General features: G+C 43.3%; 1 protein-coding gene across 1 annotated transcript in view; it reads right to left on the reverse strand.

Annotated features, from left to right (window-relative positions):
* The window catches only part of LOC134439859 (arf-GAP with dual PH domain-containing protein 1-like), a 42,179-nt gene extending 24,049 nt beyond the window's left edge, over window positions 1–18,130 (reverse strand). The window contains exons 1-3 of the mRNA XM_063189765.1: window positions 17,543–18,130; window positions 2,390–2,520; window positions 1,950–2,041 (exon numbers count right to left, since the gene is read on the reverse strand). Coding sequence (XP_063045835.1) covers window positions 1,950–2,041; window positions 2,390–2,520; window positions 17,543–17,639 — 320 coding nt within the window. The 5' untranslated portion in view covers window positions 17,640–18,130. The remainder of the gene's footprint in view (window positions 1–1,949; window positions 2,042–2,389; window positions 2,521–17,542) is intronic.
* Between the last annotated feature and the right edge of the window lie 35 nt (window positions 18,131–18,165).

Raw genomic sequence — 18,165 nt, forward strand, 5'->3', positions numbered from 1 at the left:
ATGTAGTTTTAAGTAGAGATGCACCGGATCCAAGATCCGGTTCCAGATCCGTCAGGATAATAGGGTTTTTCACAGGATCCGAGTCCGGCAGGATCTTAAGCAGTGGATCCGGTATCCGGCAGTTACCTAAAAATCAGGATCTGGTGCAGCTCTAGTTTTTCATAGCCTATCTTTTCAGTCAGTCTTTCACAACCCCAATCGCTGCATGGAGTGAAAGCCCTTTGGAAGCGGCCGTTGCAGGCAGCAAAAGGGTATATCACTTTACTTGACGCCTGTGTCATAAGCATGTCATTACAGTGTCATAATAGTGTCATGACACAGTCATAGATAAGTCCTAAACATTATGTCCATGTGTCCCACCCCTCTTCCTTGCACTTCCTTCCCTTTTTTTACTTTTTATTATTGCAGGTGCCAAACGGCGGGCTATATGACTATTTTGTAATTGATAGTGTTGAATGTTTGGGAGAAAAGTGTTGGCTAAATACCATACTGTACATCCAGTATATGGACCTCTCTGTAATGTCCACATGTGTGCTACATGCTACAGTTTCCTGCTCCGTAAACAGCTCCACCCCGCCTGTTGTCATGTATTTACTCAGGCCAGGAAACAGTGAAGAAATATGGAACTTCGAATTACAAGATGCCAGTTCCCTCCCCTGTCATCGCAGAATTATGGAGGTCAAAGTTCAAAACAGGGAGAATACAGGAAGAACGTACTATACCACCTTTGGCGAATAACTAACTTCATTCTACTGGACTACTTCTACACATCTTATTATCAGGAAATTTTGCACCTATTTAGACTAGTTTTTTTGTATTTTAATCTTTATTTGATTGTATATTATTCATTCTCTATTTATGGCTGTATTTGATCCATCTCACTGTATTGTCTTGTAATGAATATTATCTGCACCTTGTATTGCGCCTTGCAATGTATACTGTGTGAGTAACTTATGTGTGAGCTGCTAGACCATTGAGAGTAAATTTTACTCTCAATGTGCTAGACACCTTCAGGATAAATAAACTAAGTCTGGGTCTACTCTACTACATCACAATGACAGTTTTGTAACCGCCATATCAGGCTTAGTATCTGTTTTCACACTGTACCGCCTACGTTAAAACAAAGCAAACAAGAGCAATCAGAGATGCCAACATGGCCCCCTGGCCAACGCTAGATGAACTTGACACTGCAGGCGGACCAAACACACAACGTACCTGGCCCAACACCCTCCCGGAAGCCAGGTAAATATCTTCTGAAACTGAGGCCAATACTACAAAGCAGGTTCAGCAGTAAACCAGGTTAAGTTAAGAGGTAAATCATCTAATAGAAGAGCCTGGTGTCCTCATTTTCTTAAGAACTCCTGAACCAGCTGGTTGGTTTGCTGGTCATAACAAAAATAAACTCTGTAAATCTTTGACTTTTTGTCAACTAATTCTGCAGCCACCATAGCACCTGCCCTGAGCAGTACACTTCTCTGAACGTTTTGGTATCTTCTGAAACTGCTTTTGAAACAACCTTGTCATTCAAGATGTGGTGTATCAACAGTGAGATAGGATAGGAGAGATGGGCCCTGCCGTGGCCAGCCAGTAGGGCACTCGTCTGCCCTGCGGCCGACCCGTGTTCGATTCCTGGCCCGGGTCATTTGCCTACCCCGTCTATCTCCCCATTAGCTTCCTGTCCACCTCTCACACAATAAAGACGTAAAAAATGCCTAAAAAAATCTTTTAAGATTAGGAGAGTGGAATGTATCGTAGAATCTGTAGTCCTTTGGGAGGGAGGGAGGGAGGGAGGGATTGGGAGATTCTGTTTATTTGTACTACCATGTTGGAATACGACTCAAAATGTGAGGACATTTATGTGACTTTTATGTAATTATTTTGAAAAAATTAATAAACACAATTTAAAAAAAATAAAAAAGGATAGGAGAAATGATGAGGTGGCTACTCACCTGCAGTCCGTGTTAGTGGGTTTGTAGTAGAAAGGAGGGGTCTTCTGTTCGTATTTAGCAACAGCTGCATTGTTTCCAGTGGAGGCGATGAACTGGGAAGAATAAGAATAAGGGAGAGAAGCATAGCATAGCGCAGAGAGACAGCATGGGGAAAATGACGATGAGCATGTAATGATAAAAATGCATTGAATGGTGTGTGTGTTGATGATGAAGACAGATGATCTGGGCTCTCTGAATTAAAATGAAATGTATTAATTAATAAAGGACTTTACTTTGTACTTCAGAGTTCCTCACATCATCTTTGTTCAACTCAATATTTGCTATTTAACTACTGCTCCTAATGAGAACCTGATTTTTTAAGATTGCATCGAAGTAGCCACATGTTTCCTCTCCACACATTTACAGTACCGGCATGTAGGTGTGTCTCCCCCTTGGCTCACCTTGACTTCCTCGGCCTCCCAGGGGTCCATGAGTATGGACTTGACGCGGCTGATCTGGGGGATGTTGCGGTGCAGCCCCGAGCAGCTCTGGCACACAAACACGCCCAGCGTGGAGGACGCCCACTCCGGATCTGGCCAGGCAGGAGAGAACAGGACACAGAAATTACAGTAGAATACGCAGAGCCGCCGTGACCTAAAGGTTAAGGAGTTGCTCTATCAATTTTATTTTTTGTCTTTTTCGACTTCGGTAGGACAGTGTGAGAGGTACACAGGAAACGAATTGGGAGAGAGACAGGGAGGGGTCGGCAAAGGACCCGGGCCGGGAATCGAACCCAGGTCAGCCGCATGGCAGGCAAGTGCCCTACCGGTTGGCCACGGCAGGGCCCAGGAGAGAAAATTTACAGAAATTACAGTAGAATACGCAGAGCCGCCGTGACCTAAAGGTTAAGGAGTTGCTCTATCGATCAGGAACACACCCAGCGTGGAGGATGCCCACTCCGGATCTGCCAGCAAATTGAAAGCCCAACTGGGAAACTCCAACTTCCATTGTCATTGTGGCACAGCACTCCACAGCACACAAGTGCACACAACGAAATTGCATTTATGTCTCACCCGTGCAAGGGGGCAGCCACCAATGGCGCCCCTAGGGAGCAGTGTGGCAGGACGGTACCATGGTCAGGGTACCTCAGCCATGGAGGAGGATGGGGGAGAGCACTGGTTAATTATTCCCCCCACCAAACTGATGGGTCGGGAGTCGAACCGGCAACCTTTGGGATACAAGTCTGACGCCCTAACCACTTACCCATGACTGACCTCAGTCACAGTACAGTACAGTACGCAGAGCCGTCGTGACCCAAGGGTTAGGGAGTTGCTCTATCGATCAGGAACACACCCAGTGTGGAGGATGCAGACTCTGGGACTGACCAGAGAACAGACAATGTTGCAGTACATAGGGGAATTTCTTGAGCAATGAATCTGGCCGACGATACTATAACATTGTTTAGATTGGTTCTCACATCACTTTTTTATAAATAGAACTTTATCAGCAGCAGACAACTTTTTTCAACCATTTCATCAGAAAATCAAAAGCCAATCATGATGTTTGCCTGACAATTTTGCTAAAAAATGTTGCCCTGTGTATCATTACCTTGGTCTATTAATCAGGGGGTTGCAGGTTCAAATTCCACCCTAGCCAATAGGTCATGGCTGAAGCCATCTTGAGTAAGGCACCTACGGTAACCCCACATTGCTCCAGGGACTGTAATCAACTAGCCTCGCGCACCATCCTACGTCCTTCCGCCAAGAGACTTAGCTCTGCATTACATGAATTCATGAATACGAAATGAAATGGTAGTATTATGGGATGGTCAGGAGAAAGGCTAGTAATCAATACCCTGTACCAAAATAACTGAGTGACTTTGGATAAAAGGGTCAGGAAAGTTTAATACAGTCGTGATGTTTATTTATGTACCGTAGATAAGGATTCCTTCAATAGGCTACACAGTATACTTTGCTGTCTTAAAGGTACACTGTGCAGGAAATGGTCAAAAAAGGTACTGAAACTATGCTGCTCATTGAAACTGGGCTGCCTGTTGCCAAAATTGATCTTTACATGAAAGTTTACGAAGTAATAAACAAATATTTTCCTGTATGGCCCAAGTACAGTCATTGTTGCAGCTAAAAATGGCTATTTCTGGACATTCAAAATGGTGGACCATGGAGAAGATCCCACTCCAAGCGCAGTTTTTTCAGTCGTAATGATTACTTAGAATTTGATGGTGGTGGTAAGTATTCATGAAAAAGGCAACATAATTAGTGAATGGGTAGCACGAATTCTAGAAATAAACAACTAAAAATCTCACACAATGTACCTTTAATGCAACACTGTCAACCAAATGTAAAGTAGGTGATGAGGCATGTGTCAGTAGCCTAGCAGGATGATGAGCAACATCTGGCAAAAACACTGAGGCACAGAAATATTTAACGCATCTGCATATTTGGCCTGTCAAATCAAACCGTGCCGTCGAGACTTTTTTCATGTTCTGTCCTGTCATGAGTTTCCAGAGACAGCTGAAAGACACTGAAAACTTTTGATCTGCTTTAATATCGACAGGGTGAATTGGAAAGACCAAATTAGTCATCTGCGGTATTGCTAAACAAGCATAAAACTGAGGTCATTATTTTTGGTCCACTATCCACCGTGGCTTAAAGGGTAACTCACATCTCACCATTTGCCTGGAGTAAATATCAATTCAGAGCTCTGCTTTAAAATGCTTAGGCAGGTTATTAAAAGCTGCTTCTAACGACTGAGAATGATCTCCTGCCTCAGAACATCTTTGTCCTTCAAGGCCCAACAAAAAGCCAAAACAAGTCTCTATACGGTTGCATCCTGTGTGGATTACTGCAACTCCTGTACCGTGGTCTCCCCCAGTCCCAAGTACTGCAGCTTGGCATCAAACAGAGCTACTGTACAGTGCTGACAGGTGCTTAGAGGCAGAAACACATCACTCCTGTCCTGGCCTGGCCTCTGTACAAAGCCTCCCCATTAGCTTCATTGCAAACTCCCTCAGGTGATATACAGTATAGTATATACCAGCTCATTGTACGGGCAGGCCCCTGTCGACGTAGTACATTTCAGACCGGTTGCAATCCCTTTCTGCAGCTACAGTAAGTCCTTTAGATCTGCTGGCAAAGGCCTGGTCTCTCTTCAAACATAAAAGTGCCTTTGAGATAACATCTCCTCGTATATTAAATGGTCTGCCCCAAAACAATCAATTTGCCTTCTCTCCATCTCCCATTTATTTAAGTCTGTGTCTCTCCAGCCTTGGCTGCTACTTGGCTGTCAATATCTTATCTCATTTGTTACCATGCAGCATGTGTGTCTTTCACTGTTGACGTGTATTTGTTGTGTGCACTCCTCCCTCTATGACGCTAGTCCTTTACGTATTTGCTCTGCATTGTTTATATTTTGTATTTGATTTGTCATGCTTTGCATGTTATTTCCTCTTGTTTTACCCAGCCAGCACTGCACTTTCCACAGCCTGAAGCTGCTTTAACTTTACTTGCTTATAAACAGAGTAAAAACAAATGGGGTGCCAATATTGTACAGTAAACTTATAGACATTCTGGTGTATTGGAGTATTTTACAACACTGTGGTAGAGTCAAATTACTCTGACAGTGGATTAGTCCGTGTAAATGTATACAGGTATTCAGTGTAATTTCAACTGTACATATCTTAATATTTACGCAATATTGAGAAGAATGAACTCTGAAAGTGTTTCAATGATCAAAGTTTTGTTACCCTTCAGTCCACATGACAATGCTATTAAGCTTCAAATCATTCTTTATTAAACGTTTTTTTAGCCTCTTGTAACCTATTCTACCAATGAACAATCATAAATTCTATTCAATTTTTTATTTTAATAATGTTCATTCACTTCAAAAGATGCGTTTTAAAAAATCGTGGCAGTGTAGCGAACCGTAGGTCAAAAATTGTGATAGGAAATGAATCGTGAGTTGAGTGTATATTTTATGTACAACTCTTGTCACACTCACTAAGTTTACAAGAGACATTTAATTCCAAATTAACTCACTTCATTCTGAATAAAGGTTCATTCCACTTTGAAAATGTCATGTAAACACTTCACAATTCGGAATTAGAGGAAAGATCAAAGCAAACACGACGGAAGTATTTAATTCTGACTTATTCATTCGTAATTAAAACCATCATGTAAACGTAGCCACTGACAGCCTCTACACAGATGAAGTAGGTATGTCTTACGGTAAGCCTATTGCATTACAGGGCAGCTTCTGGGCTCCAGGGAGCAAACAGCAGTGAAAGTAGGCCGCCACGGCTCAATGCAACTATGTGGCATTAAAGAAAAAGGTGCAGGGGCAGTAGACTGCACTGGAGAGGTAGAAACCAGACTACTAACACTCTCAACCACAACCTGCGATGCTATTTACCAACACTGTCAACCGCATACCTGTAACGTCTAAGGTCACTGAAATCACATGCAATCTCTTTATATGGGTTCACTGTTCCACCTGTGAAACACTACAGCATTGCAAGTTCAGTTGAACACATTTCAATTTTCCCATGACATTCTGGCTATTATAATCGTAGGGATTCTGTTTAAAGGGATGCCAGCAGGAAGTCAAAATGCCTCTATCCAGGGGTGCGTTTCTCGAAAGCGTAGTTGTTGGCCAGTTAGCAACTTGGGTAGTTGTCAATGGGAAAAAGCATTGCAAACAACAAAGTAGCTAAGGTAGTTACCAACTATAATGTCGAGAAATGCACCCCTGGGGTGTTATTATGGCCCAAATCATCACAACACATCAGCTGTTCAACATGTTAAGAGTTTTCCTCATGGCTTTTCATCCATTACAATGGGAGCTTCCGGAACGCTCTCCGTAGGGTGTGATTTAAAGGTGCACTGTGTAGGGTGGTGACCAGAGTAGGCATTGAAACTACAAGTATGCTGCTCATTGAAATTGTGCTGCTTGTTGCCAAATTTGATGTTTTCATGAATATTTAATAAATAATAAACTACTTTTTACTTGTATGATCAGTACGTGTACAGTACGTTTTGCAGCTCAAATGTATTTCTGGACATTCAAAATGAGGGACATGGAGAAGATCCATCTTTTCATGTATGGAAAGTGCAATTTCCCCAGTCATAATTTTTCAATGATTTTGATGGTGGTGGTAAGTATTCGTGAACAGGTAACATTTGCGAATGGGCAGCATAAATTCTGGAAACACACTGCTACAGATATTAAACAGTGCACCTTTTAAGGTTAAAAGAGAGAGTGAAAGGGTGCATCACACTAATGCGCCAATTCATGAATGGGCTTGTATGTCCCATGGGAACCCAGGTTCCCAACGCCCTGTCTCACTCTCTTCCTGTCATGATCTTCACTGTCCTGTCAACAACAAAGGCATATACGTGTAGGCCTATATGATGAAACACTGAAACCACTGATAGCATTGTGTACATTCTCTTGTGTTTTCCTACAACTTCACATTACTGTAGGCTACTGACCTCTTAATAAGACAATAACATTAGGCCTTCCAAAACTGACCTGACTTTCACACGAAACTCTAGGTGTACCTAACCCTTAAAGGGCTCTGCATACTTCACGTGCGCACTTTGTCGCGAGTGGCGCGAGAACCATTAATGACGTCATCACTTGCGACAGACTATTCATACTTCAAAAGCGCCTTGCTCGCATTGTCGGAAGTGCCCTCTGCTGTTCATGAGAGAAACGGCAGTATTTTTCGCAACTCGCAGCGTGAGTTCTACTGATGTATAAAATAGAAAGCCAAACACGGCTGCTGTAGGGCTACTGAACGTCTGACTTGTGACTTACCACATTGAAACATATATTTTTTGTTGTAGTCTACATTGCCAGATCATTCCAAGACCATGTGAGAGCATTGTTCTGGCGGCAGAATTTATAAATAGATCGCCGAACACAACGTGCTTCTGAACAAAGTAAACAATTGTTTCACTGAACAACATTTAAGAGAGAAGATAAAATAACTCTCTATGACATTTTATTATCCTAAAAATGATGCAGGATCCATTCTGTAGTAGCCTACAGTAGTTGTAGCCTCTCTTCGCAACTCCTGCTTTGTCTGCCTACCTGCATGGTCGCTGGTGGCGCACGACAAGTTAGAAAAATCCTCGTGTGCACGACGTGGCGACACGCGCCGAATTTTGAGCTTACGACGGGGGGCGTGTCGAAATTTTAGGCCACGTGACGGCGCGCGCCATCGTCGTGAGTGAAGTATGAAGGAGACTAGCGCCACTCACGACTAGTATGAATCCCCCTTTAAGGGTGCTTTCAACAAGCCCAGCTATGCTGTAAAAGCATTTGCCCTCGTGCTACAAGACCTCTGTACGACCACCAAGGAAACACACATTGTTTAACACCAACACATTATTTAAGGCCAAGCAGACAAACCACTTGCAACAATGAGTAAAACCCAAAGGCTAGCACATCAGCCATAACCACAAACCTAGCTGTTAAACAGATGTTCTCACTATGACTGCTGCAAACCTTCCCTCTACACATGAGTATGGAGGAGGTGCAGATAGTCTAGCGCTAAACATAAATATAAATTATATCATAAATATAAATAAATATAAACATGTGTCTGAGTTCTGGTAATCTTCGGTTTGGTTTGAAGTTTCCAAGCAACAGTAGGCCTAGGTAGTATTTTCAACCTTACGTGAAATAATGTTGGCACAACCATTTCAGTGGTTCCAACTTGAAGCAGGTGAAAGTGCTTCTGAATTTTCCACCCTGCGTGGCCTACAACCGCTATCTAATGCTGTTTAAAGATCGGGCTTTCTGTCTGTAGTTGAAATGAGAGACAGTTCTGTTTCCAATTTACCGTATAGGCCAGGGTGAGAGAAGCCGTAAAGTACTTCGTCTTGCAGGCAACCAAAATATGTCTCTGAGTCTGCAATGAGGTTAGAGTAGAGGTATTAGATGTCATTTCTTCACAGTTAACACATTTTAGTGTTAATTAGACATTTATGGAATGCTCTGGGACCAAATAAAATCTAGAAGATGCTAAATTGGCTCTCTAAGTGTTGAATTAACACTGTATTTTTTACTGTGTTCCCTCAGTAGAGGATGAGAATAGGTGCAGTCAGGGATGGAGTGGGAGAGAAATAGGGCCCAGACACTTTTGGCTTAACCCATTTCAGCCTAAGCCCTTTTTGGGAAAAGGTGCCTTCTCCCTATTAAAACCTAAATATTTCAGACTCCGAAGCACACAAAAACATCAGATAATTTGCATTTAAAAGCTAGAACCTTCATTTTGCACATGAATGTGTTTTTTCTACTCTAACTTACCCACATTTTTAATAAAACAGCTCAGATCTCAAGAACCTGAGTGCAGCGTACTGTATATGTCGCTCCAGGACACAATGGGTTAAAGGGGCCCCACATAGGCCTAATTAGCGGCACAGAAACTGACTCACCAGTGGGCTCCTATTTTCAGAAATGTAAAAAATATATACCTATATCAATTATTTTTTACATTTCTGAAAATAGGGGCCCAAAATAGTGCAGGGCCCACCAGGAAATGCCCGGTATGCCAGATGGCCAGTCCAGCCCTGTGTGCAGTGAATGTGGCTCTACAGACTGCAGACTACGAATGTCTCTAATGTGGTCAGCGAATGGCCAAGAGGATCCAGACAGAAATAAACACACACACACACACACACACACACACACACACACACACACACACACACACACACACACACACACACACACACACACACACACACACACACACACACACACAAATGAGACCAGACAAGGCTTTAGTACATGAGAAGAGGGGAGAAAGAGAGAGAGAGAGAGAGAGAGGGGGAGAGAGAGAGAGAGGGAGAGAGAAAAAGAGAGAGAGAGATGGAGAGAGAGGATCGCTGAAGATACAGCGGTTGATTACTTGCCTCGCCAAGTCTCTAAGTGCGTGACGACCTCATACCATGTGTTTAATGGTGACTGTTAAGTGTTAAGCTGGCAGCAATGCCACTGAAGAGACAACCTTTCATGCATACTGCATTATGCCTGTGGAGGAGGACCAGCAGCAGCAGCATTCAAAGATATCATAATTGCCCTATTGTTGTGTTTCTCAACAGGGGCTGTACGACCCCCCCAGGGGGCGTTGGAGAGCTCTAGGGGGCAGGGGGGGCATTGAGAAGGATTCAGCAGAGAGGGGGCGGGACTTACGTGTAGTTGCCATTCGGGGGCATTAGTCCATTTAATTTTTTAATACTAAGGGGGACGTTGTCACAGTCTTATGATGCTGTCAAGAGGCCGTTGGGAGGCTTGTGATGAGGCCAAGGGGGCGTTTCTTCAAAAAAGGTTGAGAACCACTGCCTTATTGTGACCTAACAGTAGGGTGCAGGGCCACTACGCCGGACACCTGGGTTCAATTCTGGCCCGGGTCATTCACCATCATTCCCCGACTCTCTCTCCCCACCATGCTATTGACCAAAACTTTATCACAGTCTCAATTACTCACAAGTTTTATTTACATTTAATTGATTTATGTCAATTTGTCAAATACAGTGCATATTCGATATCCTCCCCTACAAACTGTTCTGCAACTGCTGTGTTCTGTGGACAATCCTTGCCAAACCAGAGTAACAGCATAGCACAGCACGAGACGAGAACCATTGCAATTAAACCAAAGTGCACACTTCAGCATTGTGATGCACTGTGAATAGCACCCAGATAAAAGCACAGTGACGACGAATGCCAATCTGTTGCATCTGGCGCAACGTAGGCCTGTCACGATAACAATTTTTGCCAGACGATAACGATAACAAGAAATTATTGCGATAATCGATAATATTGTCTCTCTCGCCATTTTCAAACAATATAATGTGCAATAAAAAACACTGCTATACAAGGTGCGGCCTCCTTCTTGAAACATTGAATGTAACATTTGGGCCAGCAGACTCAGGGGTTTAAATAATTAAGATTGACGCCTGCTCCAAGAAGAAATGTGTCAAACAATATAATGATGTAAAAATGCAATAAAAATGTGACTACACCCCTTCACATTTTTAAAGCATCACGGCGGGGGATATATATATGTTTTTAAATACATCCTCATGGAGCACAATAGGCTCTAAATAGGCTTTTTTGTATTGATTATTAAGGTAAGTTATATAGGCCTAGTCTTTCTTTAACATTTTCTATTATTTATCTTTCTCTAGCACACTGAATGGCTTATAGGCCTATCCATGGTGTGATGTAAAATAACCTACTGGTGGGGTATTGTTAATTCACAAATTATTACTCATACAGCTTATTTCAAACAAATGCACGTTGTTACTAGCTAATTGTCAGTCAAAACCCAAATCAGCCCTGTTAAAGGCATTTCAACATCAGCAAAAAGCAAAAGAGCATGAACAGATGCACAAGTTCCAGCTCTCTCTCTCTCTCTCTCTCTCTCTCTCTCTCTCTCTCGGTCTCTCTCTCTCTCCGATACCCTCGACTGGAACAAGTTGCAATTCTGCGCACTTTAAAGTCCTTTATGAACGCCCATACATTGATTCTTATGAGTTATGAGTCGCCATGTCTGTTTCCCCTGTAGTGCGCTCAACCGTTCACATTCTCCTGGTGTGACAGATTTAAATCCACAAATCTTATCTTCATGATTTGCTTGCGGACTGCCTACTCATATTGTTAGGTCTAAATAAACAAGAAATATAGCGAAAATCACAAAAAGAACAGACAACGAACGTCGGGGTAGGAGGCGCATTGAAATAATAGTGGAAACTCGGCGAGGTTTAAAATAACAGCCTCAGAGCAACGGCACCACTATTTCATGTTTGCACAAACACGTCTTCGTCGTGGATATTGGGTTGCTGCGCATGTTTCAAAATGAACATTTGCCTCCATGTTGGAGCTGTTCATTCCCCTCTCTGAGGGACGTTGCAGATGCGCTGACTGAGACTGCAGTAGAATATTGCGCTCCTAGTCTCTAGCGCTGATTCTTTGTCGAGGCTTACAAGCGACGCGCGGGAACACCAGCGTTCTATTTCAAAGACGCAAGTAGCCAGATCAATGCACTTTTTTCCAACCAGAACTGCACTGAAACTTAAAATTACACCAACATTTAAGCGTCATTGCGCTGCGTTGGCCTATAACGCGCCATCAGTAGTCTTACGGCTACGGTAGAGAAAGGGAGAGAGGGAAAACAAAACATCACACAAATAACTTATCGTTACTTATCGGGGCCAGAAAAGTGATCGTTCTTGTAAAAAGTTATCGTCCGATTTATTGACTTATCGTATATCGTGACAGGCTTAGCGCAACGCCCACTGATTTGCTCTTTTCAGAGCTTAACTGATCATCTTTTGAGGACACTTACACAGTACAGTAAATGTCAATAGGTGATGACAGTCAGGTATGCACGTGTGTGTGTGTGTGTGTGTGTGTGTGTGTGTGTGTGTGTGTGTGTGTGTGTGTGTGTGTGTGTGTGTGTGTGTGTGTGTGTGTGTGTGTGTGTGTGTGTGTGTGTGTGTGTGTGTGTGCCTGCGTCATTCCAAAGAAGGAAGATGGAGCTTTCTCACCATCAACTAGCATGAAAGCGTGAAAGCCCAACAGCGAAACTCCAACTCCCATTGTCATTGTGACACAGCACTCAACAGCACACAAGTGAACACTGCACACTGCACACAACGAAATTGCATTTATGCCTCACCCGTGCAAGGGGGCACCCCCCAATGGCAGCCCAAGGGAGCAGTGCGGCAGGACGGTACCATGCTCAGGCTACCTCAGTCATGGAGGAGGATGGGGGAGAGCACTGGTTAATTACTCCTCCCATCAACCTGGTGGGTCGGGAGTCGAACCGGCAACCTTTGGGCTACAAGTCTGATGCCCTAAAAGCTTACCTATGACTGCCTTAGGAGAAATGCATTAGCATGGCTGTTGAAATCGGATGTTCAACTCCTGCAAGTTTCTAAGAAACAAATATGTTGTTAATTGTTTTGTTTGAATTAAATGTGTTGATATTTGCAAAGCCAAATTCAGTATGTTGCAGGCCTGACAATTTGCTAGTAGTGCCCCTTTCCATGATGATATGCAGCAACATGTTTATGATCTTTAGATTTGCTCAAACCTTAGTCTACCTTTTTGGTCCCATGGACATATCAGGGGTGGGGAAACCTTTTTCATTCGAGGGGCCACAATTTCTAATATTTCTTTACAAAACATGTCATATTTCTTGTGAAACTGCAGAACATTAATATTATGTCGAGGTCCGGATAAGACGGCCTCAAGAGCCATAAATGACCCGCGAGACATATAGGCAAAAATACTGAATCAAACCAAGATAACGCGAAACACGCCCACTCAATGCAAAAGCGTGTGCTCAAGTTGGGTCTCCTAAGGGGGCGTTGTCCCCTACTTCTTCTTCTCTTTTTGAGGCGTTTGCGCAAGACGTGCGCTACCGCCATCTACAGCGTTAGGGGACTTAATTGATTCACAACCTCAGGACTCCGAAGGTCTCCTAACCGAAGGTCTCCTAAAGGGGCGTTCACCCGACATAAAGTGGATACCGGAAAAGAAACAAAATGACGCTTCTTCTTAGATCCACTTTCTTTGATATAGGTTCCCCACCCCTGCTGTACGTATATGAACACACTTACTGTTTGTTTGGTCCTCAGTGTTTGTAGTTTTTGTTTGACCTTGAGGTAAGGAATGCTTTGAGGTAGGAATTGCCTGACTCCTGGTAGGATAAATCCTACTTCCTACTTTGGAATGGAGCATAAGTGACAGCCAATACTGTAACCTGCATTTGCATGGCCCCTATAAATACAGTCCATGTCCCAAATCCAGAAGGGCAACAACATTTGAATGTGTCTGTACATTTATTTTTTATGTTGTAGTAATAATATTTTGTTGTTGTTGCTTTTTTTAAAGAACATTGTAGGTGGGACAGTTCTACAAGTGGAGTTGTCGGGAGGGAAGTGGACATACATTCCACACGCCAAACTAAGTTAGCAATGCATCCATTATGTCATACAGTACAGGGTAAACTATTCAATTAGAATTAGAATTTTGAATTTTCATTGAACTTTGTACAACAATTTGTCAAATCCAGAACAACAGAAGAGAGAGAGAACTAATAATAATAATAACTGTATTTGTATAGCACTATATCATGCAAGGCATGCAGCTCAGAGTGCTTAACAAATGGGAAAAAAAACATCAATGTTAAAGATGGAGTTAAAAGGAGAAGTAGAAAGGAACGACAGTAACCAGAGATAATAGCAAGAAGAAAAAAGAAGACATGAAGAGTTCAGATGCAAAACCCCCTAACTCCATTTCTGAAGACCTGCACTTCTATATTTTTAGAGAACTCCGTTGTTGGTTTGGTTTACATTCATGTACTTGATAATACATATAAATAGTTATATTACATGAATAAAATTTAAAAAATGCCATTTTGATAGCTTTGTATTCAATAAAAAATGAATTAAGATTATTTTCTGAAAAGGCACTTAGGGGTTTTGCATCTGAACCCTTCACATTGATAGAGATTGTAGAGGCATAAGGTCCACATAGGTTGGGCCCATGATTCTTAGAGGCATAAGGTCTGCAGTGGTTGGGTCCAGGATCAGTGATATAAGTGAACTACTGTAGTTCCAGTTTACAACCGCTGCATGTATGAGCCTCTATTATAAGCTTGTTGCTACCTAAATGGTAATGACCCTGTTGTAATCTGTTACTTAACCCTCTTCGTAATTTCATAGCAATGGTGTTAGGACGGACTTCACTTGAGCTCTTTCAGCAAAGTCCAACATCGGACAATCCCATCCGCAGTGCAGGGCAATACAGAAAGTGGGCTTATGAACCAAATTGCAAAAAAGCTGAAAACATAAACAGATAATTGGAGTGCTTCTGTGTTCACCTTTTTCCTTGGTGTTCATCAGTGTAGGGGCTCTCAAGTTTAGTCCAAGAAGAGAAGTTCTGAGGCACTCATAGTTGCGATTTTTTAATATATTTTTTAGGCTAGAGTTGTGGCCAAATAAAAAGTATAAAAAATCGCAATCTTGAGAGCCTCAGAACTTCTCTTCTTGGACTTGCAAAAAAGCTGAACTGAGTCAGTAGTAAAGCAATGCATTAAAGCTAATGAGCATAAGAGGGCCCAAGTGCTGTGTAGGCTGATTCCCCGTCCAAAGCCATGTATAGCCTCCCAGACAAGCAAACTGCCAGTAGCCTTACAGCAGGGATGGACTGGGGGAGAAATCGCGCCCAGGCACTAGGCTAAAAGGGGCCCCTAAAAATGAACGGCACAGAACTGACTCACTGGTGGGCCCTGCACCCTCATGGGCCCCTATTTTCAGAAATGTAAAAAAATATACATACATTTCTGAAAATAGGGCCCCACGACAGTGCAGGGCCCACCGGGAAATGCCCGCTATGCCAGATGGCCAGTCCAGCCCTGCCTTATAGGGCTTGTAAGCCGGGCATGCATGCTTGTACAGCTCACCGCCAAATTACCCAAGACAAGCTGAGGACAGACAGATGATAAGCGGGCAGTAACATGTCTTGATATCAAAATATATCTGACTAATATCATTCAGAGCCCGCCCGGAGAGCATTTGTCAAGTCAATGCGAATGCATGTTCTCACACAATATACAGTGCAGCTAGGGATCTGGCTTGGCTTCAGCACTTTGCACCACTGCGTTGCTTTTCACAAAGGCACAATCTCACAAGAGCCAGATGCCAAGATAGGACTTGAAAGACGGTTTTACGCATTGACGCGCGCGTGCACGTGCACGTGCACGTGCACACGCACGCGCACGCGCGCACGCGCACGCGCACACACGCACGCACGCACGCACGCACACACACACAGGCCTCTTTATGTTTACAGACAACTTTTTTTTACCAAATCGTGATGGGTTTTCACAGCTTCCCTGAGACGTTATGTCTCCTATGTAGGCCTACAGAGTTAGGGTTTAAGCAGATCATTGATACTGAGCAGGCAAGGGAAGATCCTGAAATGGCACGAAACGCACCATTAGTATGCTGACTGATAGTCCAGCAGCCTATCATTCTTCCACGAGGATCCAAGTGACAAAATGAACTTGAAGATGCTTTTAAATTATAAATCAGACAGTGCCATGGACAGGTTGAGATATGAAGACACAAAGGTCACACCAATAAACTACATACTGTATAGGCCTAATCAAATAAAATGTTCCTCCATTCATCACGGTTGGACAGATACAGTACATCAAGACATCTATCAAAAGTTCAGAAGACATCAGAAGATGCAGAGGGAGGAATGCATTAAGAACCAAATAACTAATATTTCACTGTGTTGCAGGGAAAGGGCGGAGGTATGCTAAATAAACTCAGAAGGGCTTAAACTACAGTGTCAGATTAGTCATTTAGGAAGATGACTAACTAAACCTTTGTGTCAAAACGTTACTGTTATAATTGCCACAAATACTGATTAGGCTTTATCAAATTCTTTTTTTGTTTTGTTAGAACACACACAATGCTTAGTGGATAAATTGGCACCTGCTGCGTGCTCCCAAATGGGCAGCTAAAAATCACATCCATGTAGTAATTTGAACAGTCTTTCCAGGCATCGATGAATAGAAATATTGTGTTAGGGGGCCTACATGTAGGCTACTGTATGTCTACACTGATCTGCCTGCAGGTCTACAGCAGTGGTTCTTAACCTTTTTTTCTTAACGCACCCCCTTACCTGTGCCGAAGAGAAGTCGCGCACCCCCAACCCAAACTTCTACATACATGCTAAAAATGAGATTAATTGCAATAATTCTTGCTTGGGACATTAATCAACACCTTAATGACTTTAAATGGGGACCAAACATGTTTTAATGTTGTCTTAAATTGGACTAAATATAATGTTCCCAGCAAAAATTTTGGTCGCAACCTCAACATAATCAAAACCCCGCGCACCCCCTGAAATCTCAGGTGCACCCCCAGGGGTTGCCCGCACCCCTGGTTAAGAACCACTGGTCTACAGTTCACTTCCTGCGAAAATCACATCAAGGGTTGGGTGGGGACAAACCACATTTGTTGGAGGGTGCCTGAGAGGAGAGAAATCAGTTGCCGTCTAATAGTCTGAAACACTCTGGCGCTCTGGGAAGAAGAAATGCAACCAATCCTGTTTGTCCACACCTCGGCTGGACGTGTGCAGTGCTGCTGATAACTTTGAGATAGCTGCCATGGGTGCACACAAAAGCACTGCTTAAATTTAAGGTGTGTGACTGAAGAGGCAAAGCGACCTTTACGATTTGAAAATGAAGTTGTTTGCCCAAAGGAAACTTGTAAGAAGCGAACTTGACAGTCATGACATAGGCCTATTCAGGTTAGCATATTTGTTTTCTGTACACAAGGAACACACATGTATTGATGCTATATGAACGAGAAGAAGAAAGAATGCAGTACAGATTGTTTTCTGTTATGCGCCATGCGTAAAGCTAGGCTTTTCTGGGCGAGTCCATGCCATGCGCTTTAACACAATTTGCGCGCCTCCACGGCATACTGGTCTGTACTTCACCTGAGTAGCCTGTGGCAAAAGAAAGCGCACTGTCAAACGAATTATCTGCTCATGTTTACCTGCCACGCCGCAATCCACACACTTTCCATTCCCTTCTCTGTCCAGAAGCTCCAACAGTGCCCGTCGGTTTGCGTCTGATGCCGTGGCCATGGTCATCCAGGACGACGCTGTGCGAACGGAGATTGTTTTCAGTTCGGCAGCAGTAGAAGGGCAGGAACTTAAACCATACGAGATCACTTTAACACAGAACACCGACTTTGGTATCTCACCACTTCGGTTGTGTTTGCCATTTCAATCAACAATTACAATACAGCCGTAGGCCTACTCAAAGTCTTAGTTCATACAGCGAACACCGCCTCCAAACATCGACGTCCAACTGTCACTACTGCTGCTCGCAAGCAGTTTGGGCACGATGTGAATTCCACTCCGTTTCACATTCGGCCCTCTGCCTTCAACCTTGCTTTGGTCTTGTGAGACAGAGACCTCCAGTGGTCGTTTTCAAATAAACCTCTTAACCATCCAAGAAAGTCCCCAGTGAGAGCGCCAGCTCCAGCATCAGTCTTCAGTTGTGCCGAATTGCTCCCGTCTCCTGAATGAGCTCGAAATGATTTCACTTGCCAACCGGACATGGTTGTGCACAGCCTACATTGCTCCCAGGTTGCAACTCTTCCCTTTCAGCAAA

Source organism: Engraulis encrasicolus, chromosome 2, assembly GCF_034702125.1.
Source record: "Engraulis encrasicolus isolate BLACKSEA-1 chromosome 2, IST_EnEncr_1.0, whole genome shotgun sequence".
NCBI classification, from domain to species: Eukaryota; Metazoa; Chordata; class Actinopteri; order Clupeiformes; family Engraulidae; genus Engraulis; species Engraulis encrasicolus.